The sequence below is a fragment of the Neofelis nebulosa genome, chromosome 2, assembly GCF_028018385.1.
Source record: "Neofelis nebulosa isolate mNeoNeb1 chromosome 2, mNeoNeb1.pri, whole genome shotgun sequence".
NCBI lineage: Eukaryota > Metazoa > Chordata > Mammalia > Carnivora > Felidae > Neofelis > Neofelis nebulosa.
This window is the reverse complement of record NC_080783.1, coordinates 44,244,137-44,262,642: the sequence shown is the minus strand read 5'-3', so window position 1 is coordinate 44,262,642 and position 18,506 is coordinate 44,244,137. Positions and strand designations below refer to the sequence as shown.

Genomic DNA, 18,506 nt, shown 5'->3' with positions numbered 1-18,506 from the left:
TTGGGCCCATCTGGATAATCCAGGGTATCTTCCCATATCAAGATTCTTAACTTAATCACATTTGTGAAGTCTCTTTTACTATGTAAAGTAATATATTCATAGGTTCTAAGGATTAGGATAGAGACAGTTTAGGTGGGGTGGGGGGTATTATTCTGTCTACTGCAACTCCCTACTATAACACTATAGAGGCTTTATAAACCAAATTGACATTTGAATCACAGCCCTCAAAAGTGGGCTAGGACATACATTCTGAACATTAATAAGTTAACTACATGGTCAATTAGGGTATCTAAATAGGAATCAGAGTCTTATGATATCCAGCTGCCCAGAATATAGTACAAAATTACTCATCATATTAGGCAAATTTCAACTCAAATAAGAAAAGATATGGGGAGCCTGGGTGGCTCAGTCGGTTAAGCGTCTGACTTCTGCTCAGGTCAGGTCATAATCTCGAGGTTTGTGAGTTTGAACCCTGCATTCGGCTCTATGCTGATAGCTCGGAGCCTGAAGCCTGCTTTGGATTCTGTCTCCCTCTCTCTCTGCCCCTCCCCCATTCATGCTCTCTCTCTCTCTCTCTCTCTCTCTCTCTCTCAAAAATAAATAAACATTAATTTAAAAAAAAGAAAAGAAAAGATAATCAACAGATGCCAACACCAAGATGATGAAGATGTTGGAGTTATCAAAGATTTTAAAGCAGCTATTATAAAAATGTTCAGCAACAGGCACATGAAAAGATGCTCAACGTCGCTCCTCATCAGGGAAATACAAATCAAAACCACACTCAGATATCACCTCACGCCAGTAAGAGAGGCCAAAATGAACAAATCAGGAGACTATAGATGCTGGCGAGGATGTGGAGAAACCGGAACCCTCTTGCACTGTGGGAATGCAAACTGGTGCAGCCACTCTGGAAAACAGTATGGAGGTTCCTTAAAAAAATTAAAAAAAGACCTACCCTATGACCCAGCAGTAGCACTGCTAGGAATTTACCCAAGGGATACAGGAGTACTGATGCATAGGGGCACTTGTACCCCAATGTTTATAGCAGCACACTGAACAATAGCCAAATTGTGGAAAGAGCCTAAATGTCCATCAAATGACGAATGGATAAAGAAGTTGTGGTTTATATACACAATGGAATACTATGTGGCAATGAGAAAGAATGAAATATGGCCCTTTGTAGCAACGTGGATGGAACTGGAGAGTGTGATGCTAAGTGAAATAAGCCATACAGAGAAAGACAGATACCATATGGTTTCACTCTCATGTGGATCCTGAGAAACTTAACAGAAACCCATGGGGGAGGGGAAGGAAAAAAAAAAAAAGAGGTTAGACAGGGAGAGAGCCAAAGCATAAGAGACCCTTAAAAACTGAGAACAAACTGAGAGTTAATGGGGGGTGGGAGGGAGGGGGGGTGGGTGATGGGTATTGAGGAGGGCACCTTTTGGGATGAGCACTGGGTGTTGTATGGAAACCAATTTGACAATAAATTTCATATTAAAACATAAATAAACAAATAAATAAATGTGTAAAAAGTAAAAAAAAAATGTTCAGTAAACAATTACAAATACTCTTGAATCAAATAGAAAAGAAACAGAAAATCTTAGCAAAGATTTATAGAAGATATAAAGACAAACCAAATGGAGATTTTAGAATTTAAAAATATAGTAACTGAAATAAAAAATTCATTAGATAGGTGTTCTAACTGAACCTAGGACTTAATTTTTAGAAGTTACTGAATGATAACACTGACAAGTCAATGCTGTTGAAAGAGTTTAGGGGCACCTGGGTGGCTCAGTCAGTTAAGCCTCCAACTTCGGCTCAGGTCATGATCTTGTGGTTTGTGGGTTCAAGCCCCATGTCAGTCTCTGTGCTGACAGCTCAGAGCCTGAAGCTTGCTTCGGATTCTGTATCTCCCTCTCTCTCTGCCACTCCCCTGCCCACGTGCTCTTTCTCTCTCTCAAAAATAAATAAACCTTAATTTTTTTTTTAAAAAAAGAAGAGTTTATTAAGAAGCATGCCCAGCCATGTAGGGCTACATGAGGAAGTACTAGGGTCAGTGAGGAGGCAGGAGGGGCAAGAGGGAAGCATAGGTATGAGTCTTTATTGTGGTTTCTGAAAGAAGGAATGGGTGACGCAGGGTAGTCAAGTAGAAGCAGGTTTAGGATCAAATAGTTGGAATAATTTTAGCAGACTCTGAGCTATCATGGTGATCTCTAGTTGTTCAGTACCTGGACCCAGGGTGATTTAGAGCAGGGGAAACATTGGCTTAGTGTATGAATGTTAAAGGAAGTGGTTGAGGTACAGATCTGGATTGGTTGGTTTGCATATAAAAAGAATGTGGTAGACTGAGTCACTACCTCCAGGAACTAGTTAGCTCTGGGAGGGCAGTCTTTTCCTATCCAGCAAGACTCCTAAGATGTGAAAGTATCATAAATATAGAAAATTAAAACATAATTAAAATAATGAATTCAATAGCAAAATTGGCAAGCCAGAAGAGTCAGTGAACTTGAAGATAGAGCAATAGAAATGATCAATATGAACAACAGATGGAAAAGAGATATTTTAAAAATGAATGGATCCCCAGGGACCTGTGGGATAGTAACAGAAGATTTAACATTCGTGTTATCAAAGTTTCAGGAGAAGAAAAAGAACACTGAGCTGAAAAATATTTGAAGAAATAATGGCTCAAACTTCTCAAACTTGGTGAAGGACATAAACCTACAGATTCAAGAAACTGAATGTACCCCAAGCAGAATAAACTTTTAAAGATTCACACACAGACATGTCATAATCAAATCTCTGAAAAGGAAAAACAAAGAAAAACTTTTGAAAGCAGCCAGAGCCAGAGAGAAACAACACATTCCCAACTGGGGAACAATGAATCAAATGATAGCAGATTTCCCCTCCTTGAAGAACAGAAGGAAGAGGCAAACAATTTCCAAGTTCTGAAAGAAAGACATTGTCAACCCAGAATTTTTTATCCCGTAAAAAATATCCTTCAAGAAAGAAGGTGAAGAAACACTGAGAGGCTTTATCACCAGCAGACTTGCTTTAAAAGAATGGCTGAAAAACTATTCAGATAGAAAGGAAATGGCAATGAAAGGATTCTTGGAACATCATGAATGAAAAAAAGATCAGTGGAATTATACAGATTGCATGCTATAGAACATTCTTGAAGTGACAAAATTATAGTGATGGAGACTAGATCAGTGGTTGCAAGGGTTAGGGTCAGGAGAAGGTGTGATTATTATTGAAAAAAATATTTTTTAATGTTTATTTATTTTTGAGAAAGAGAAAGAGGGAGAGAGAGACACACAGCACAACCGGGGGAGGGGCAGAGAGAGAGGGAGACACAGAATCCGAAGCAGGCTCCAGGTTCTGAGCTGTCAGCACAAAGCCAGACACGGGGCTCAAACTCACGGAGTGTGAGATCATGACCTGAGCCGAAGTTGGATGCTTAACCAACTGAGCCACCCAGATGTCCCAGGAGAAGTGTATTAAAGTGTAACACAAAGAAGTTTCTTTCTGGTGATTGGGTGATAGAATAGTTTTGGATCCTGTTTGTGGTAATGGTTACGGAATCTATGCATGCAGTAAGATTTCAAATTTCACCATTCAAAACGAGTGTATGTAAAGAAAGACTGGTGAAATCCAAATAAAATCTGAATTTGATTGAACAGCATTGTACCAATGTGAATTTCCTGATTTTGGCATTTTATTATGGTTAGAGAAAATATTATCATTGGGGCAAGATTGGGTACACAGAAACTCTCTTGTAATATTTTTACAATTTTTTATCCTAAACAATTTCAAAATAAAATGTTATTAGGACCTATATCAATGGTTTTTAAAAATCTGATAATTGATAAAGGTAGGATAAGAACAAGTGAATGCAGGATTTGGAGAAAATCAGCTGAACTGGTATACGATAGATTTTGGTTGGTTCAGTGAGATCATTATTTGCCACACTCCCACTAATCTATACACACAAATGTACATGTGCATACTCGCAAACACACACAAACACAGTTATACTCACCTAGATTTCAGCATTTCCTTATTATCCTTCTAGCATTCTCTTTCTAGCCATTTACCTTATTTTTCTGTGCTTAGCATTAGGAAAGATCTGTCAGGAGATCTGACCCATTTAATTCCTCTCTGTACCTACTTCTGCTTCAACTCCTAACCCTTTCTGAAACCCTTATAGTTCTTGTTAGCATAAAATTCTAACCTCTATTTCTAACAATTATTTGCCAGCAGCCTACTTAACATTGCAATATTTACTGAGCCTTATTAGGTATGATGGGTATGATGAGAGGACACAGGCCTGACACAGAGGCCTGACTCAGCACTAAGTGATGTGAAACAAAGGAGACACCCTAAAGCTGCCACATCTCACTGTCACATTTCTGGGACCCATATGTCCTCTGGATGGCAGGGGCTGGAGAAGAACTTCTCCATAAAAGTCTGCGGAAACCATTGCAGGTGAGTAGGAAGTTGGAGGAGAGGAAAAGAGTGGTGAGAAGGTAGCTTATTTAGGAGAACGTTATCCAGCTCAAATCCTTTGGTGATCAGGCTAGGACTGAAAAAGGATAAGAGAAGTCAAAATAATAGAAGGAACCGAAAATTTCTTATAGCTAAAGGTTCTATTCCCATCTTGTTCTGAGGCTAAAGGGAAAAGAGGGTCAAGGATGGTAGACCCAGTTCTGAGGCCACTGGGAGAGGGAACAGAGAGAGCTCAGTTGCTGTGGATAACTTTGTGGATCCAGTCTGTATAGCGGGACACCTTGGTGTAGTAGCCAATATCACCTTTCAAAATACACCCTGCTGACCAAGATAGGATCCCATGGAGCTGATTTTGGCACAGGATTGGGACAGCATCTAATTCCTGTTAGAAAAAGGACAGATGGGTCAGACAGGATAGCCAAAACAAAGATGACCTAGTGCCAAGTCCCTGAGGGGCCCAGAATAGAAAGACTTAGGGGATAAGGACAGGGAGAAATGTCTGGTGGACATCTTGGGCCCACCCAACTACTTCTAGGCCACATCAGATTTAGCCATAAAGAGATAAGAACACTCTGAGATGTTTCCCCCCTAGCATCTAAGTTCATTCATTACTGGAAGGACACAGTCTTTCCTGGATCCCATATACATTGATCTCTTCTTGAATGTAGAGACAGGAGATTGGAATGGTTGAGGGAGATACGTGGACCCCAAAACAGCCCCAAACTCAAATGGGCAGAGAGAAAAGAGTTACCTTACATGAGTGTGTGTTCTCCAGAGATGATCCTGCACAGAACATGTTTTCTGTGATTTTAATAGGAATTTGTCTTACAAGGGACTCTTGGCAGTCATCATTAGAAAACCAAAAGACAGTCTGGTTTATCTGGATATCAGGTTCTGGGTCTGAGCACATGAGTGTGCACACATGCGCACACACAAACACAGAGGGAGAGAGACAGAAGAGGCTTTGTTTCTCTTTGATCCTTCACATATTCATCTTTCTTTCTTCTCCCCTTCCCTCCCTCTTCTCTGTTATTAATCGCTCCATCATTCAGTGAATCATCATTCAGAAAAAGCCAACATGAAAAGGAACCAGAGAGGAAGAAAAAATAATGAAATGAATAAACCAAGTCTGGTCCCAGTGTTGTAAAACTGCATGCCTTGGGCTTGTGTATACATGCTTTTATTTGTGAATGCTTGTCTGTAAGTTACTAATGAATGAGCCACACTCAGCATCACCAGTAGGATTACCTGCCAATCCCTTCCTCACCCAGACACCCTTTCACCCTCACCTGGGTGATGAATGAGGCAAGAACACTGGATTCCTTTAACAGCTACATTACCAATTTGGGCCTCAATTTCCAAATGAATAAAACTAGAGGTTGAGATATTATAATTCTCAGGGCTCTTCCAGATCTCATAATCTATAATAATAATTATATGATAATCCTCTTTGTGTGGGTACGCAAGGAGCACTAAGGGTCTGTCTTGGGAGGGTTACTCACTGAAATTCCTCCATTCCCAGCCCCAGCCAGAGACAGTGCACTTTTCCCCTCTTCTGTCATTCGTGGTATTAGGTAGAACCACCAGCTTGACCTGATCCTTGAGCTCTAGGGGATGATTCAGCTTGATGAGCATGAGGTCATGCTCAGCAGAATCCCGGGTAAAATCTGGGTGTTGGACAATAAATGTGGGTCTTAAGTTCCCCATCTTGTTTTGAAAATTCTCTTTTGAAGCCGCAACGTTTATCTCAAGAAATCTGGAAAAGGCCATGAAGGATTAGTAGAAGAAGGAGATATTTTCCTATTGTTCAACTTGTATCTTTTCTACCCCAACTTGCTTTGTGACTTTGCATGAGTTCCTTCCATAACTTGGCAAGACCTCCATCTCCTTGTCTGGCAAATGAGCAATTGCTACTGCAGTTCTATAATTCTTTGATCTGAACCACATTGTATATAGGCTTTTTATCCCAATGGATTCATCCCCTAGTCCTCCGCTTCCCCAATTCCCTCAGTCTACATCATCCCACCCAAAAATCGAACTCATAACCACCTACATCTACTTCCTGCCTCCTTCCAATAACTTCTCAGTCTTGAGAGCCCCTGGGCAAGTCTCTTCACGGCTGAGCCTCAGTACCCCTTTAACAATCTCAGTGACTAAGGGGGACCACTTTTCCTTCTAGGACTCCATTACTCACGGTAAGAAGCAGTGGGCTGCAGTGAGAACCCACTGTTTGTGGATCAGGGTCCCCAAACAAGGCTCATATTCTGAGTTCAGGAAAACCAGAAAGGTTGGTGCAGTTTCTATGCTCATCTGGTTGAATTGCTGGGCTAATTTTACTTGTGTTGGTGTTGGTATTACAATTATTGTTACCACTGTCAGATAAGGGAAAGGAGAGCAGAATTTTAGAGACAGGTGCAGACATTCCAGAGTATAGAAGTTTGGAATATTTTATGTGGAAGTGCTTTGAAATGGTCAATGTGTTACTGATATAGGAGGTGTTGTTGGACCACTCAGGGTCCTTCTGCTAATTTTCCCTTAGGCTTTCCTCTGAATTTATATACTCCTTATTCACTCCTCTTCTCCTTCCTTCCTTCTTCTTGATACCTCTCTATTTTCTTCAAGCTTTCTTCCTAGCCATATAGCAAAATCACATTCTTTTGCCAAGACCTACCATCTTTTGTGTAAAGTCTTATTATCTCAGTCTGAATCTTCTCTTGCACCCATGAAGCCAGAGGAAAATCAGTGGGCTCTAGATATCTCTGAGTGTTCTAGGAAACTTCTAATCACTGGGGTCCTAAATTCTTATCTAAGTAATGTACTCTCTACCCACCTTATCTAGACCCATTTCCTACACTTTCCTCCAATATGACCTTTTCAAAATTTAAGCCAAAATAGAAACCTGCACTCACCAGTCACTGTCAGAATGCTGAAGACTAGAAAGAGGCGGTTCATATCTGTGATCTCCATGCTCTCTTGCAGTAAGAAGATCTGGGAAGGGAGTGAACTACAACAAACCTGGTCTCCTGGAAGCTTTGCAAAGGGAGAAATATCAAGGAGGTGTAGGGACATTCAAGGGAGCAAAGTTCTCTCAACCAAGGTAGTATGCCACCAAAGGGAGGAAAGATAGCCAGGCCAGATCCTATCTCTCTAGGGTGTCTGTCCTCCCATTGTAGCATGTGAAATTTCTCCAAGGTGAAATGCCTGACCACTGAGGGATGGCCTATAAACCAAGAGCTTTGCTATACTTTATTAGCAAAGAGAAATCTCAACTGGCCATTTGTGTCTGCCTTGTTCCACTGTCTCCCATAATACTTCAGCTCCCTGGTTCCCTTACATTTACTTACCTGTCCTCACTTAGTGTGGCTGATCTTCACCTCTCTGTGTGACATTAATAGCCCTCAACTTTCAAATAAACTCCCTCCTCTCTGAGCTACAGATCCCCCTCACCTAACAAGCTGAGTCTTCCCCCATGTCACATTGACTCTTGCTCTAATGTCACACTGGCTCCACCCCATGGCATCCTCTCATGTCACATTGTCCCCATACTATGTCATCCTCTCTCTAACCCCTAGATACCACTGGCCTCTCCCTGAAACTTTGCAGAGCCAAGTAGAGACAGGCAGGGCTCAATATGGAGTTCCCTTGGAATAGAGTCAAAGGGATACCAAAAAAGAATGTATCAGTTGGTTTTTGCTGCATAGAAATTTTCTTAAAACTTAGTGGCTTAAAATGGTAGTCAATTATTTGTTCACAATTCTGTGGGTTGCCAATTTGGGATGGGCTTAGCTGGGAAGTTCTTCTCTCAGCAGGACTCATTGATGCATCTGTGATCAGCTGGCAGTCAGTGGTCCTACAAACATGTCTAGTGGTGGCTGGTTGTCGGCTTTAGAGTGATGAGAGTAACAAGGCCATGTGTCTATCATCCAACAAGCTAGTCCAAGACCATCTATATGATAGCAGTTGCAAGGTTCCATAGATCAGAAAAATGGTATACCCCAATGCCCAAATGTTCAAGCCTGTGCATTATCACATTTGCTAATGTCCCACAGGCCAAATCAAGTTGCGTGGCCAACTCAGATTCACAGGGTAGAAAAGAGTCCACTGTTTGACGGGAAAATCTGTAAAATCGTATTACAAGGGCACAGATAGAAGAAGGGGAATAGTTTTTGGCCATTTTTTCTTGCCATTTTATTGTGTAAATTTTCAAACATACAAAAAATTTAAAAGCACTGTACCATGAAGACTGCATGCCCACCACCTATTTTCTTCAGCTAACACTTTACTATATTTGTGTTATTACATAGCTATCCATCTATAGTTATGGCTTTTGTTACCATCTACCACATACAGTCAACCAGCTCATCACCTGCAATCTGGCTTCACCTCCCACCTCTCTGACAGCATCTCCTTTTCTCACAGCTGCTTCCCTCACCATATAAGTCCTGAGTTGCTGTAATAGCTTTCAAACTGGACTTCCTTAACAAGCTCTCTCTTTCTCTATCCAGTTTGCCAGATTGATTTTTTTTTCATTTGTTGTACTCTTGCTTAAAAGCTTGCTGTGGTCCCTAGTGCCCATTATTTCATGTCTAAACTCCTTTGCTTTGCTGCCAAGGCCCTCAGTAATCTGGTATTAATCCATGACTGTAGGAATATGACATAATGGGCAGAGTCAGAGTTCCTTGGCAATCTCAAAAGTAGCCTGTGTCTTTGAGAGATCTGTTGGTAAATTTCTCATCTCTCTCTGACCAACTTTAAAATTGGCTGTAATCAATGGCTTTTAGGCCTTTTAGCTTGGCCCCACCTGAACATCTCCCATCAGCACCCCATAAGAATCAGTTTCTGCTCTGACCTGGATATCTTCTCCTTGGCTCTTGGTCAAAATCCCTGGACTTTCATTCTTCTATGGTCTCTGTGTCCCTACTGGTGAGCAAGGACTGGCTCCTCCCCCTGGCATTTTATCAAACAGTGGCCTTGTTTTGAATATATTCTTCTGATTGGCTATTAGCCCTTCTATCCTTGCTGGGTTCATACAAGAAAGGATTCCCATCCATCCTCTGATATGACTATACCCCTCACTACACTGAAGAGTAGACTTTACTCCCTATCTGTGCTAATTCCTGTCTGGTACCCACTGAGCTCCACTTATTCAGACTAGGTTTTAAGAGGCCCTCAGATTCCAGTTTGCGTCCACTGTCCCTCTCACCAGTGTTCCCTGGTACATTATTTTTCTCTCTTATGTACTATAGACTTTTCACTCTGGGCCAGCTAGTTTCTTCAGTGTTATTTTTATTATTTTTTTTAAATTTAATGTTTATTTACTTTTGAGAAAGAGAGAGAGATGGGGGGGTGGGCAGAGAGAGAGGGAAACACAGAATCTGAAGCAGGCTCCAGGCTCTGAGCTGTCAGCACAGAGCCTGACATGGGGCTCGAACTCACAAGGCGCAAGATTGTGACCTGAGCCAGTCAGACACTCAACCAACTGAGCCACCCAGGTGCCCCTCTTTGGTATTATTCACATTGATCATTTTCCTACATGCTTCCTTTCATTCTTTGGCTCACTGTACAGACACATTTGGGGGCATCTACCCAACCCCACCTCTTGTGAGGGAGTCTGCTCCTGCCCACAACCCTTGCTAAGTGACTCAAGCTTGGATATCAAAGGGTCAGAATCTGGAGACACCTCAGAGACACCTCCTGGATCAATGTAGCTCTACTTCAGTGCCCGAACCCAGTTCTGCCTAACCTGGGTCTGACCCTTCCACATTCATAGCTCATCCTATCCTCACATGCTTCTGGATGGTCTCAGACTTAAGAAGTTCCATTTACCTGGACATACACTTTCTTGGGATGAATGAGTGAATACCACCTATCTCCTGACTTACAACTCCCAATAGGCTTCCACACTGACCTGACCTAAAGATAATCTAAGCTCCCTGGCTTGCCTCGGGTCACTTCCTTGAGTGTTAATGGGAAAAGCATTTCCAGATTATGGTCTTTGATCCCAAGGATCAGGTACTTGACACCATTGGCGTGAGATTAAATCTTTTTTCTTTTAAAAGTTTAATGTAATGACATACAATAAATTGCACATATTTAAAATGTACAATTTGGTCATTCCTGAAAGATTTCTTAAGCCCTTCTGTGATTCTTCCTCTTTCCCTCCAACCCACCACACTATCACCAGGCAACCACTTTCTGTTACTACAGATTAATTTATATTTTCTAGAATATTGGATACATAGAATCATTACAGCATAGTCTTTTTTGATCTGGCTACTTTCACTCAGTGTAATTAGTTTGGATTCATACATGTTGTTGTGTGACTCTAGAGTTCATTTATTTTCACTTCTGAGTAGTATTCCATTGTATTGATATACCAAAATTTGTTTACCTGTTGATGGATATTTGGGTTGTTTGCAGTTTTGCATTATACAATTAAAGCATCTGTGAACACATAATATATGTGGGTCTTTATGTAAGCATATATGTGCATATGTGTCTTTATGTAAACAAATGCTTCCTCTTCTCTTGGGTAAATAAATAGAGGCAAAATAGATGGATCATATATAGTAAGTGTACATTTAACTTTTAAAGAAACCGCCAAATTGTTTTTCAATATTTTACATTCTCACCAGAGGTGAAAGTGTTCCAGTTACTCTGTATCTTCACCAGTACTTGGGATGTTCAGTCTTTTTTTGAAAAAAATTTAATTGAGATATAATTGATATATAACATTGTATTAATTTTAAGTGTACAGTGTGTTCAGTCTTTTTAATTTCAGCTATTCTCCTGTGAAATAGTGTTTCATTTCCTTATGACTAATGATTTTGAACATATTTTCATGTGCTTATTTGTCATCCATATATCCTCTTTAATAAAGTGTCTGTTCAAATCTTTTGCCCATTTTAAAATTGGATTGTTTCATTCCTTATAATTGAGATGTGAAAGGTTTTTAATATATTCTGGATGGGAGTCCTTCAATACTTCCAACAGCTGGAAGAATGAACTCCTGTAGATCTATCCACATGCTTCTTCTCTAGACCTGCTTGTTCCCAATTTTTGAATCTTTCTTCCAAACCCCTGACTAAGCAGCTACACTATTCATCACATGAGTCTTATATTTTAGGCTACTTTTCTTTCCATATAATATAGATGACCAGGTGTACCACCAAAGCTCTTCCAATTACTGCTACCTTCTAGGGCCATCTTTGAATGAGGATTCTAATATAGTGGCTCATTTCTTGCTTCACCATATACCAAGCTGATCTATCTGTATATCAAAACAGGTTTTTTTCTTTTCCATGAAGTGATCATAGGGACTTGCCTGTCCTCCTTTCTACCGTTCCCCACCTCCCCAAAAAACCACATGAGTGTAACCTGAGAGAGAGGCAATGGTGCCATAGAGGTGAATGAACCAGAAGTCTAAGCCACCTACATATGCAGCTAACTTGACCTCTGGCCCTGCTCATGACTAACCCTAAATGTACCATTTCCATCTCACTATGGACTTCTATTGGGCTCACATGACCTTATGACTTAGTGGATATGACAGAACACACCTTGTAATGAACAGTTCTGGCTGCATAGCCACTGTATGTCCCAAGATCAGGTGTTCTGTCTATACCAGGGCCTAGAAGCACATCAGGAACCGTACTTTTAATGATGTCTACTGTAGATGGTATAACATTGTTCCAGAACTCTAAAGTATACATAGTGATTCTCTTACTAGGGCTTGCTGTAAATTATATAAAATGTCTTTTCCCATCACAGATACCTCTTACAGCATAGATCTGCCAGGAAGTATAGCTTAAGGTCTCTCTTGAAGTTATAGGCAAGATGCTGTCCAGGGCTGCAGTCATCTGAAGGCTTGACTGGGGCTGGAGGATCTGCTTCTGACATGGCTCATTCACATGGCTTTTGACAGAAAGCCTAGCTCCTTTCCACATGAATCTCTCTGAAAGGGATGCTTCAGTGTCCTTATCGTATGGTACCTGACCTCCTTCACAGTAAGTGATCCAAGAGAGAACAAGGAATAAAGCTGTAATGTCTTAGAAGACACATACTATCACATCTGCAATATTTTATTTGTTAGAACTAAGTCACTAATGCCAGCCCACACTCAAGGGAACAGGCATTAAGCTCTTTCTCTTGAAGGAAGAAATATCAAAGAATTTGTGGGCATATTTAAAACCATCACACATGGTACCTTCAGTATAGTGGATCATAGTGATATGCAGAATGCCCAGGCAGTCCAGGTTCCTTGGGTTATATTATGACAGAGGGTGAAAGATTTAACCCTTGTCAGGAGTGTAAATGTCTCTGTCATTCATATATTTCTGTTCCCATTCCTCGATAGCAATAGAAATGAATGTATTTGCTAATCAATGGAAGGTACCAGAGGCTGGAACCTCTGTTCCAGCAGAGATTACATCTGGCATGGCAACTGCAATCAGGGCAACTATATGGCTGACTTTATTATTCCTTAGGATCAGACATTTTTTAAGAGCCAGTGGACTAGTGAATTAAATGGGGATAAATGAGGGCCAGTATTCTTTAGGTCTTAAATGGTAGCATAAAACTCTGCCATTCCCTCAGGACATGATATTGTTTTTAGTTACTATCATGTGAAGGTGTAAATCAGTTTCAGATATTTCACTTTGTCTTCCCCACTAATACAACTTTTATCCCACAGTGCAAGAAATCATGGGGTGTCTGGCTGGCTCAGTCAGTTAAATGTCTGACTTTGGCTCAGGTCATTATCTCATGGTTCATGAGTTCGAGCCCCACATTGGGCTCTGTGCTGACAGCTCAAATCCTGGAGGTTGCTTCCAATTCTGTCTCCCTCTCTCTCTGCCCCTCCCCTGCTCATGCTTTGTCCCTCAAAAATAAACATTAAAAAAATTTTAAAAAAAAAGAATAAACATTAAAAAAAGGAAAGGAAATCAATGTGGAGGTTCTGCCAGTTACCAAGTATTCTATTCCAATTATACACTGGAGAACCAGAGAAATTATTCTTTCTTACTTTAGTTTTCTCCATAGCATTTATCACCATCCACTAATAGTACTTTATTAAGTATAACTTAATATACTTAATTCATTATACTTAATATACTTATTCATCTTATTTATTATCTGTCTCCCCAATGAATCTAATTTCCATAAGGACAGGCATTTTTTTCTTTGTTAAAAAACTGTTTTATTTCCAATGCCTACAAAGTGCCTAACACATCACAAAAACATAGTTCTAGCATATAGCAGGTATTCAGTAGATATTTGTTAAATGAAAGATTATATAGTGCCTCTCAACATAAGTTCATTACTGTTATTGTTATAATTGCCCTAAGATTGATTTTTCCATCTCTCCCAGCAAGTACGAATTCAAGTGTGGAATGTTCACTCTGGAGCAAATTAGGGGAAAGTTTCTATAAGTGGATCAGAGATGACTGATGGCACTAAATGTCCCACAGAACAATGTATGCGCTGGTGGTGGACTGAGAGGTGGAAGGCAGCCCGTGAGGGACACCACTCCAGGGTTCTCAGCACTTTCGCTCTCTCTCTCCTCTCCTAATGTGAACTGAAGTACATATATTTAATCTCTCACATTTTCCAGTGGTAATTGTTGGTGTTTTTGGCCTCTTAAAATGGCATTTCTTGTTTTTAAAGCATTGAATCATAAAATATTTAAATATTTTCAGGCTTTCTCTTGAAAATTTGGAAGATATGGCTATTGACATATTTACTGGTGCTTAGCAGTGTACCCTCATATTAAATGGGCATGTGCTTTCCTATTTCATCACAGTCTTCACCACTCTTCATTGCCTTTTTCACTTGAAGGCTAAGTGAAAATTATCATTCACCAATGTATGAAAGAAGTGAAGAAAAAGTGATGGAGCTTTTATATCCAAGTCCATATAAAAATTTGGAAAAATAAAATGTAGACAGAAAAATACACATTTCAAGAACAATGGGGAGAGAGTTTTTAGGAGGTAAGAGAGAACAGAGACTATTCCTAAGCATTTAATATGTAACATGCAGGGGTGCCTGGGTGGCTCAGTCGGTTAGACGTCTGATTCTTGATTTTGGCTCAGGGTATGATCCCATGGTTTGTGAGATTGAGCCCTACATCGGGCTCTACGAATGGCAGCTCAGAGCTTGCTTGGGACTCTCTCTCTCTCTCTCTCTCTCTCTCTCTCTCTCTCTCTCTCTCTCTCTCTGCTCCTCCTCCACTCATGCCCTCTCTCTCTCAGAATAAATAAACATTTAAAAAATATATAATATGCAAACAAAGTAAGACTAGGTACATGAGTGCAATTCAAGATAAAAGGACCATGAATTTGCAACCCTTATTCTAATCCAATAAAGAGGAATAAATAATATATTCTACCTACTGTATATTTTGCAAGGTACTGATTTCTTAAAAATCTGTAATTCACATTATTATGCCTGGAAATTTTAGTATTTTTATCATATTGACATTTTACCCCCAAGATACATACTGTGCCATTTCAACCCCCAAAATTTTCCCTTTAGGAATGAAAATACAGAAAGATTATTGCTAATTCATATGCTTCATCACTGTTGCTTTCTTGTTTACTTAAAGGTTTTGTAATTCTAGCTGAAGAAATATTTATTTAAATTCTTAACTAAGGACCCTCATTCTTTTCAATTTCAATTTGGGGAAAAGTAATTTACTCTTACTGTTGCTTTCAGTTGATGGTTTTCAGATCCAATAACAGTAAAAGTAAAATTGCATATTGTAATTCTGAATTCTGGGGTGTCCTTAGCTAGCAAATATACATGATGACTAAAAAAAGTAACAACATCATCTGGATGTTTTTTAAAAGGTCAAAAACAAATCCATCACAATCCCAGCATTAAGCTCAGCTTAAATGGTAGTTAGGGTATTGGCACATAGTTGTCAAACTCTCTTAAGGAAACAAAAGTGTTCTTATATTTATCTCAGTAGGTCTTTCTCGTCCACCACCTTTCTGATCTTCATTGAAGCAAGTTATAAAAATAAGGCAGTTATTGAGCCCAATATTCACTGATAGCCAAGCAGGAAGCTTCTGGATGTGAACCAGACTGGGGGTGACTCATTGGAAGCCAAATGTTTGTATGGAAAGCTTTTCCTGAAATCGCACAAAAGCAAATATTTATAAACATGCTAAAAAAGCATTTTGGAACTCTTGGGAGAAAGGGTTAAAATATTGCCACCCATTCCTAATGACACTATTTTGATAAAACGTTACTTTGCTATCATCGTGCTGACCCAGGCACTAAGTCTTTCAGAAACAAGTTTGCTATAATTGGTAGGACTGTCCTGACTCACAGTATTTCTTATTTTGAAATATGATTCTATTTTGATAACCTCACCAATCTGTATTTTGAATGCATCAAAAATTCATGTGCTACTTGTGAAAGTTTTAAGTTTCCTATAGATATGCCTCAATTGCAATCTACATAGAATTCATAAGAAAAGAGTGGTTACAAATGGAAATTTGTTTCTTGCTGAGCAAACTTTGACCTCAAATGGTATAAGCATATATTGAAATTCTGTACCTTAACGTTGCCTGTTGTTTTAAAAGACAAGCAAATAAGAAATCTTTGTTTTTATTCTGACAGAAATTTTTGGCACACATCAGGTTCCTGCTTAGATTTATCAGGCCTTCACTTGTGACCCTAGAGCCCATGACTGAGACTGATTTGGGGCCTATGGGAAGTCAGCTCCTGTTAGAGGCTACCTCTGAAGGTGATATGATGGTAGCAGTGGAAGTTTGGTGCTTTTTCCATCTGGTGCAGACAGGAAGTGGTCAGGCCAAGAGGCTAGCCCCTCCTGCTAAACCATGTGCAGGGGCCATGCTAATCTCTATAGTGTTCCAATTTTAGTATATGTGCTGCTGAAGTGAGCACTTGTTGGCATAATTTAAAAAGGACATTGAGCCACACAGGCAATCAATGATTGAACTCATCTTTGAAATAAACAGTGGTACTCTTGAAGAATTTTGTCTTATATCCAAAAAACCAATGAGAAGTAATTAGAACAGTGGTTATAAAGAGATGTGAATACAGAAGCTAGTATCAAGGAGAGATAATACTATCTTTGATCTCCATATTTAGGGCTGGTATTATCTTTTTCTGTAAGAAAATATCCTAACCAGATTAGTGTATGGGGACTGTGGTTATAGATATAGTCCTGCTACCTTTAGCCAAGATCATGAGAAAATGGGTTCTCTAGATAAATGAATTTCCTAGATTTCTGGGGTTTCCCCCATTAAGTACCAAAATGTAAAAAAAAAAAAAAAATTAACTGTAGAAAATGGAAGGACATCTGTGAAGTATGATTGAAGGGGTAGGGGCAGTTAAACGAAAAGTTTTTATTTCTCTCTTTATGCTCTTCTATAAAGAATGAAGTTTTAAATAAAATGAATACATACTACTTTGTTATTTTTAAAAATTTACTTGAGGGGTACCTGGGTGGGGTGGCTCATTTGGTTAAGCATCCGACATTGGCTCAGGTCATGATCTCACTGTTTGTGCGTTCAAGCACCACATTGGGTTCTGCACTGACAGCTCAGAGCCTGGAGCCTGCTTTGGATTCTGTGTCTCCCTCTCTCTCTACCCCTCCCCCACTTGTGCTCTCTCTGTCTCAAAAATAAATAAATAAACTTAAAAAAATCAATTAAATAATAATAAAAATTTACTTGAAACTTTTTCTTTATTTTTTTCCTTCCTTCCTTCCTTCCTTCCTTCCTTCCTTCCTTCCTTCCTTCCTTCCTTTTTTCTTTTCTTTTTTTTTCTTTTTTTTTTTTTTAGAGAGAGAGAGAGAGAGAGAAGAGAAGGAAGAAGAGGGGCAGAGGGAGAAAGAGAATCCCAAGCAGGCTAGCGTGGAGCCCTACATGGGGCTTAATCTCAAGACTGTGAGATCATGACCTGAGCAGAAATCAAGTCAACCAAATGACTTGCCACTCAGGCACCCCTGAAACTATTTCTACATAAATAAATGGGTTACATATTTCTAACCTCTCAAACAGAGCCAAACTGAGTTTTCTACTGAAGATTCATTATCAGAATTATAAAACTCAATTCTCTATACTATAAAGCAATGATACCCTCAGGTAGTCCTGGAATGTACTTAATGGTTCATTCCTACACTGAATGTCTTCAGACTTTTAATTTATTTCTCACAAATTTCTTGCTGTCTGCTTTGAGATTGTCAGCTGTCATTTCAGACTGACAGAATTCCACCTATCTTTAGCAGCCTCTCTTTCAAATTTGTTGTTTTAATTTGATGCTCCTAATTGGCTGACTGGTTGGTAAGTCACATAAACAAACTTGTTAATAATATATGTAAAATTAAATTAAATGGGCATAGAGTATATGTCCACGGGTCACTCCTATGAGCAATGTACCAAAAAAAAAAAAAAAAAAAAAAAAGCTTTAGTGCATTTACTTGGAGATTTCAGTCTTATCCTTTGTATCTGGATCCCAGCTGTGATTCAGCTACTAGATGACACTGGATAAAAGATATATATGAGTGAAATGATGCTCTGCTGTCATTTAATGAAATGAAGTACATCCTTTCTTCCTTCCCTCATGAAAGTGCTCAATAGTCCAGGTAGATGCATGTGATATTAAACTGGAGCTCTTCTCATTCTTCAGGCTAACTGAAATGATAGCCATGGACTTGTTGCCAGTTCTAGAATAATATTTTAAATTAGAAATAATTGCCAGCATTTGGATAAGAATTAATTTATAGTAAATGTTCCCAAATGTGATAAATGTATATTTGGTCTTTGTGGTTCTTGACATAGAGCTTCTACCCTTAGAATTTCCTGAAACAGGTGCCAGGAGCACCCCTCTTAAGAACACCCTTTCAACCACACCTGAGTTGTATATGCTAATGAGATGACTCTGGTGGACCCCTATGTGGCTTTAGCATGTGGGCTTGCCAGAGGAGCCAACCTTGTTAGTGAGCTAGAACTTTCAGCCCCACCCCG

The 18,506-nt window shown here is 39.6% G+C and overlaps 1 protein-coding gene and 1 pseudogene across 2 annotated transcripts; both read right to left on the bottom strand.

Annotated features, from left to right (window-relative positions):
* Positions 1-1,666: 1,666 nt before the first annotated feature.
* Positions 1,667-8,675, bottom strand: LOC131501238 (serine protease 58-like). 2 transcript variants are annotated; one of them, XM_058711084.1, is made up of 6 exons: positions 7,854-8,675; positions 7,419-7,532; positions 6,704-6,881; positions 6,012-6,265; positions 5,261-5,409; positions 1,667-4,891 (listed from the first exon to the last, which is right to left on the bottom strand). In XM_058711084.1, exons 2-6 carry the CDS (start codon positions 7,474-7,476, stop codon positions 4,742-4,744), a joined length of 789 nt encoding a protein of 262 aa, XP_058567067.1. In that variant the 5' UTR covers positions 7,477-7,532; positions 7,854-8,675; the 3' UTR covers positions 1,667-4,741. The 2 variants fall into 2 exon arrangements, with proteins under 2 accessions (XP_058567067.1, XP_058567062.1); XM_058711079.1 differs by having other exon boundaries at positions 7,419-7,539; positions 7,854-8,673.
* A 7,649-nt stretch (positions 8,676-16,324) lies between these two features.
* LOC131505863 (U6 spliceosomal RNA) lies at positions 16,325-16,419 on the bottom strand (annotated as a pseudogene).
* Positions 16,420-18,506: the final 2,087 nt, after the last annotated feature.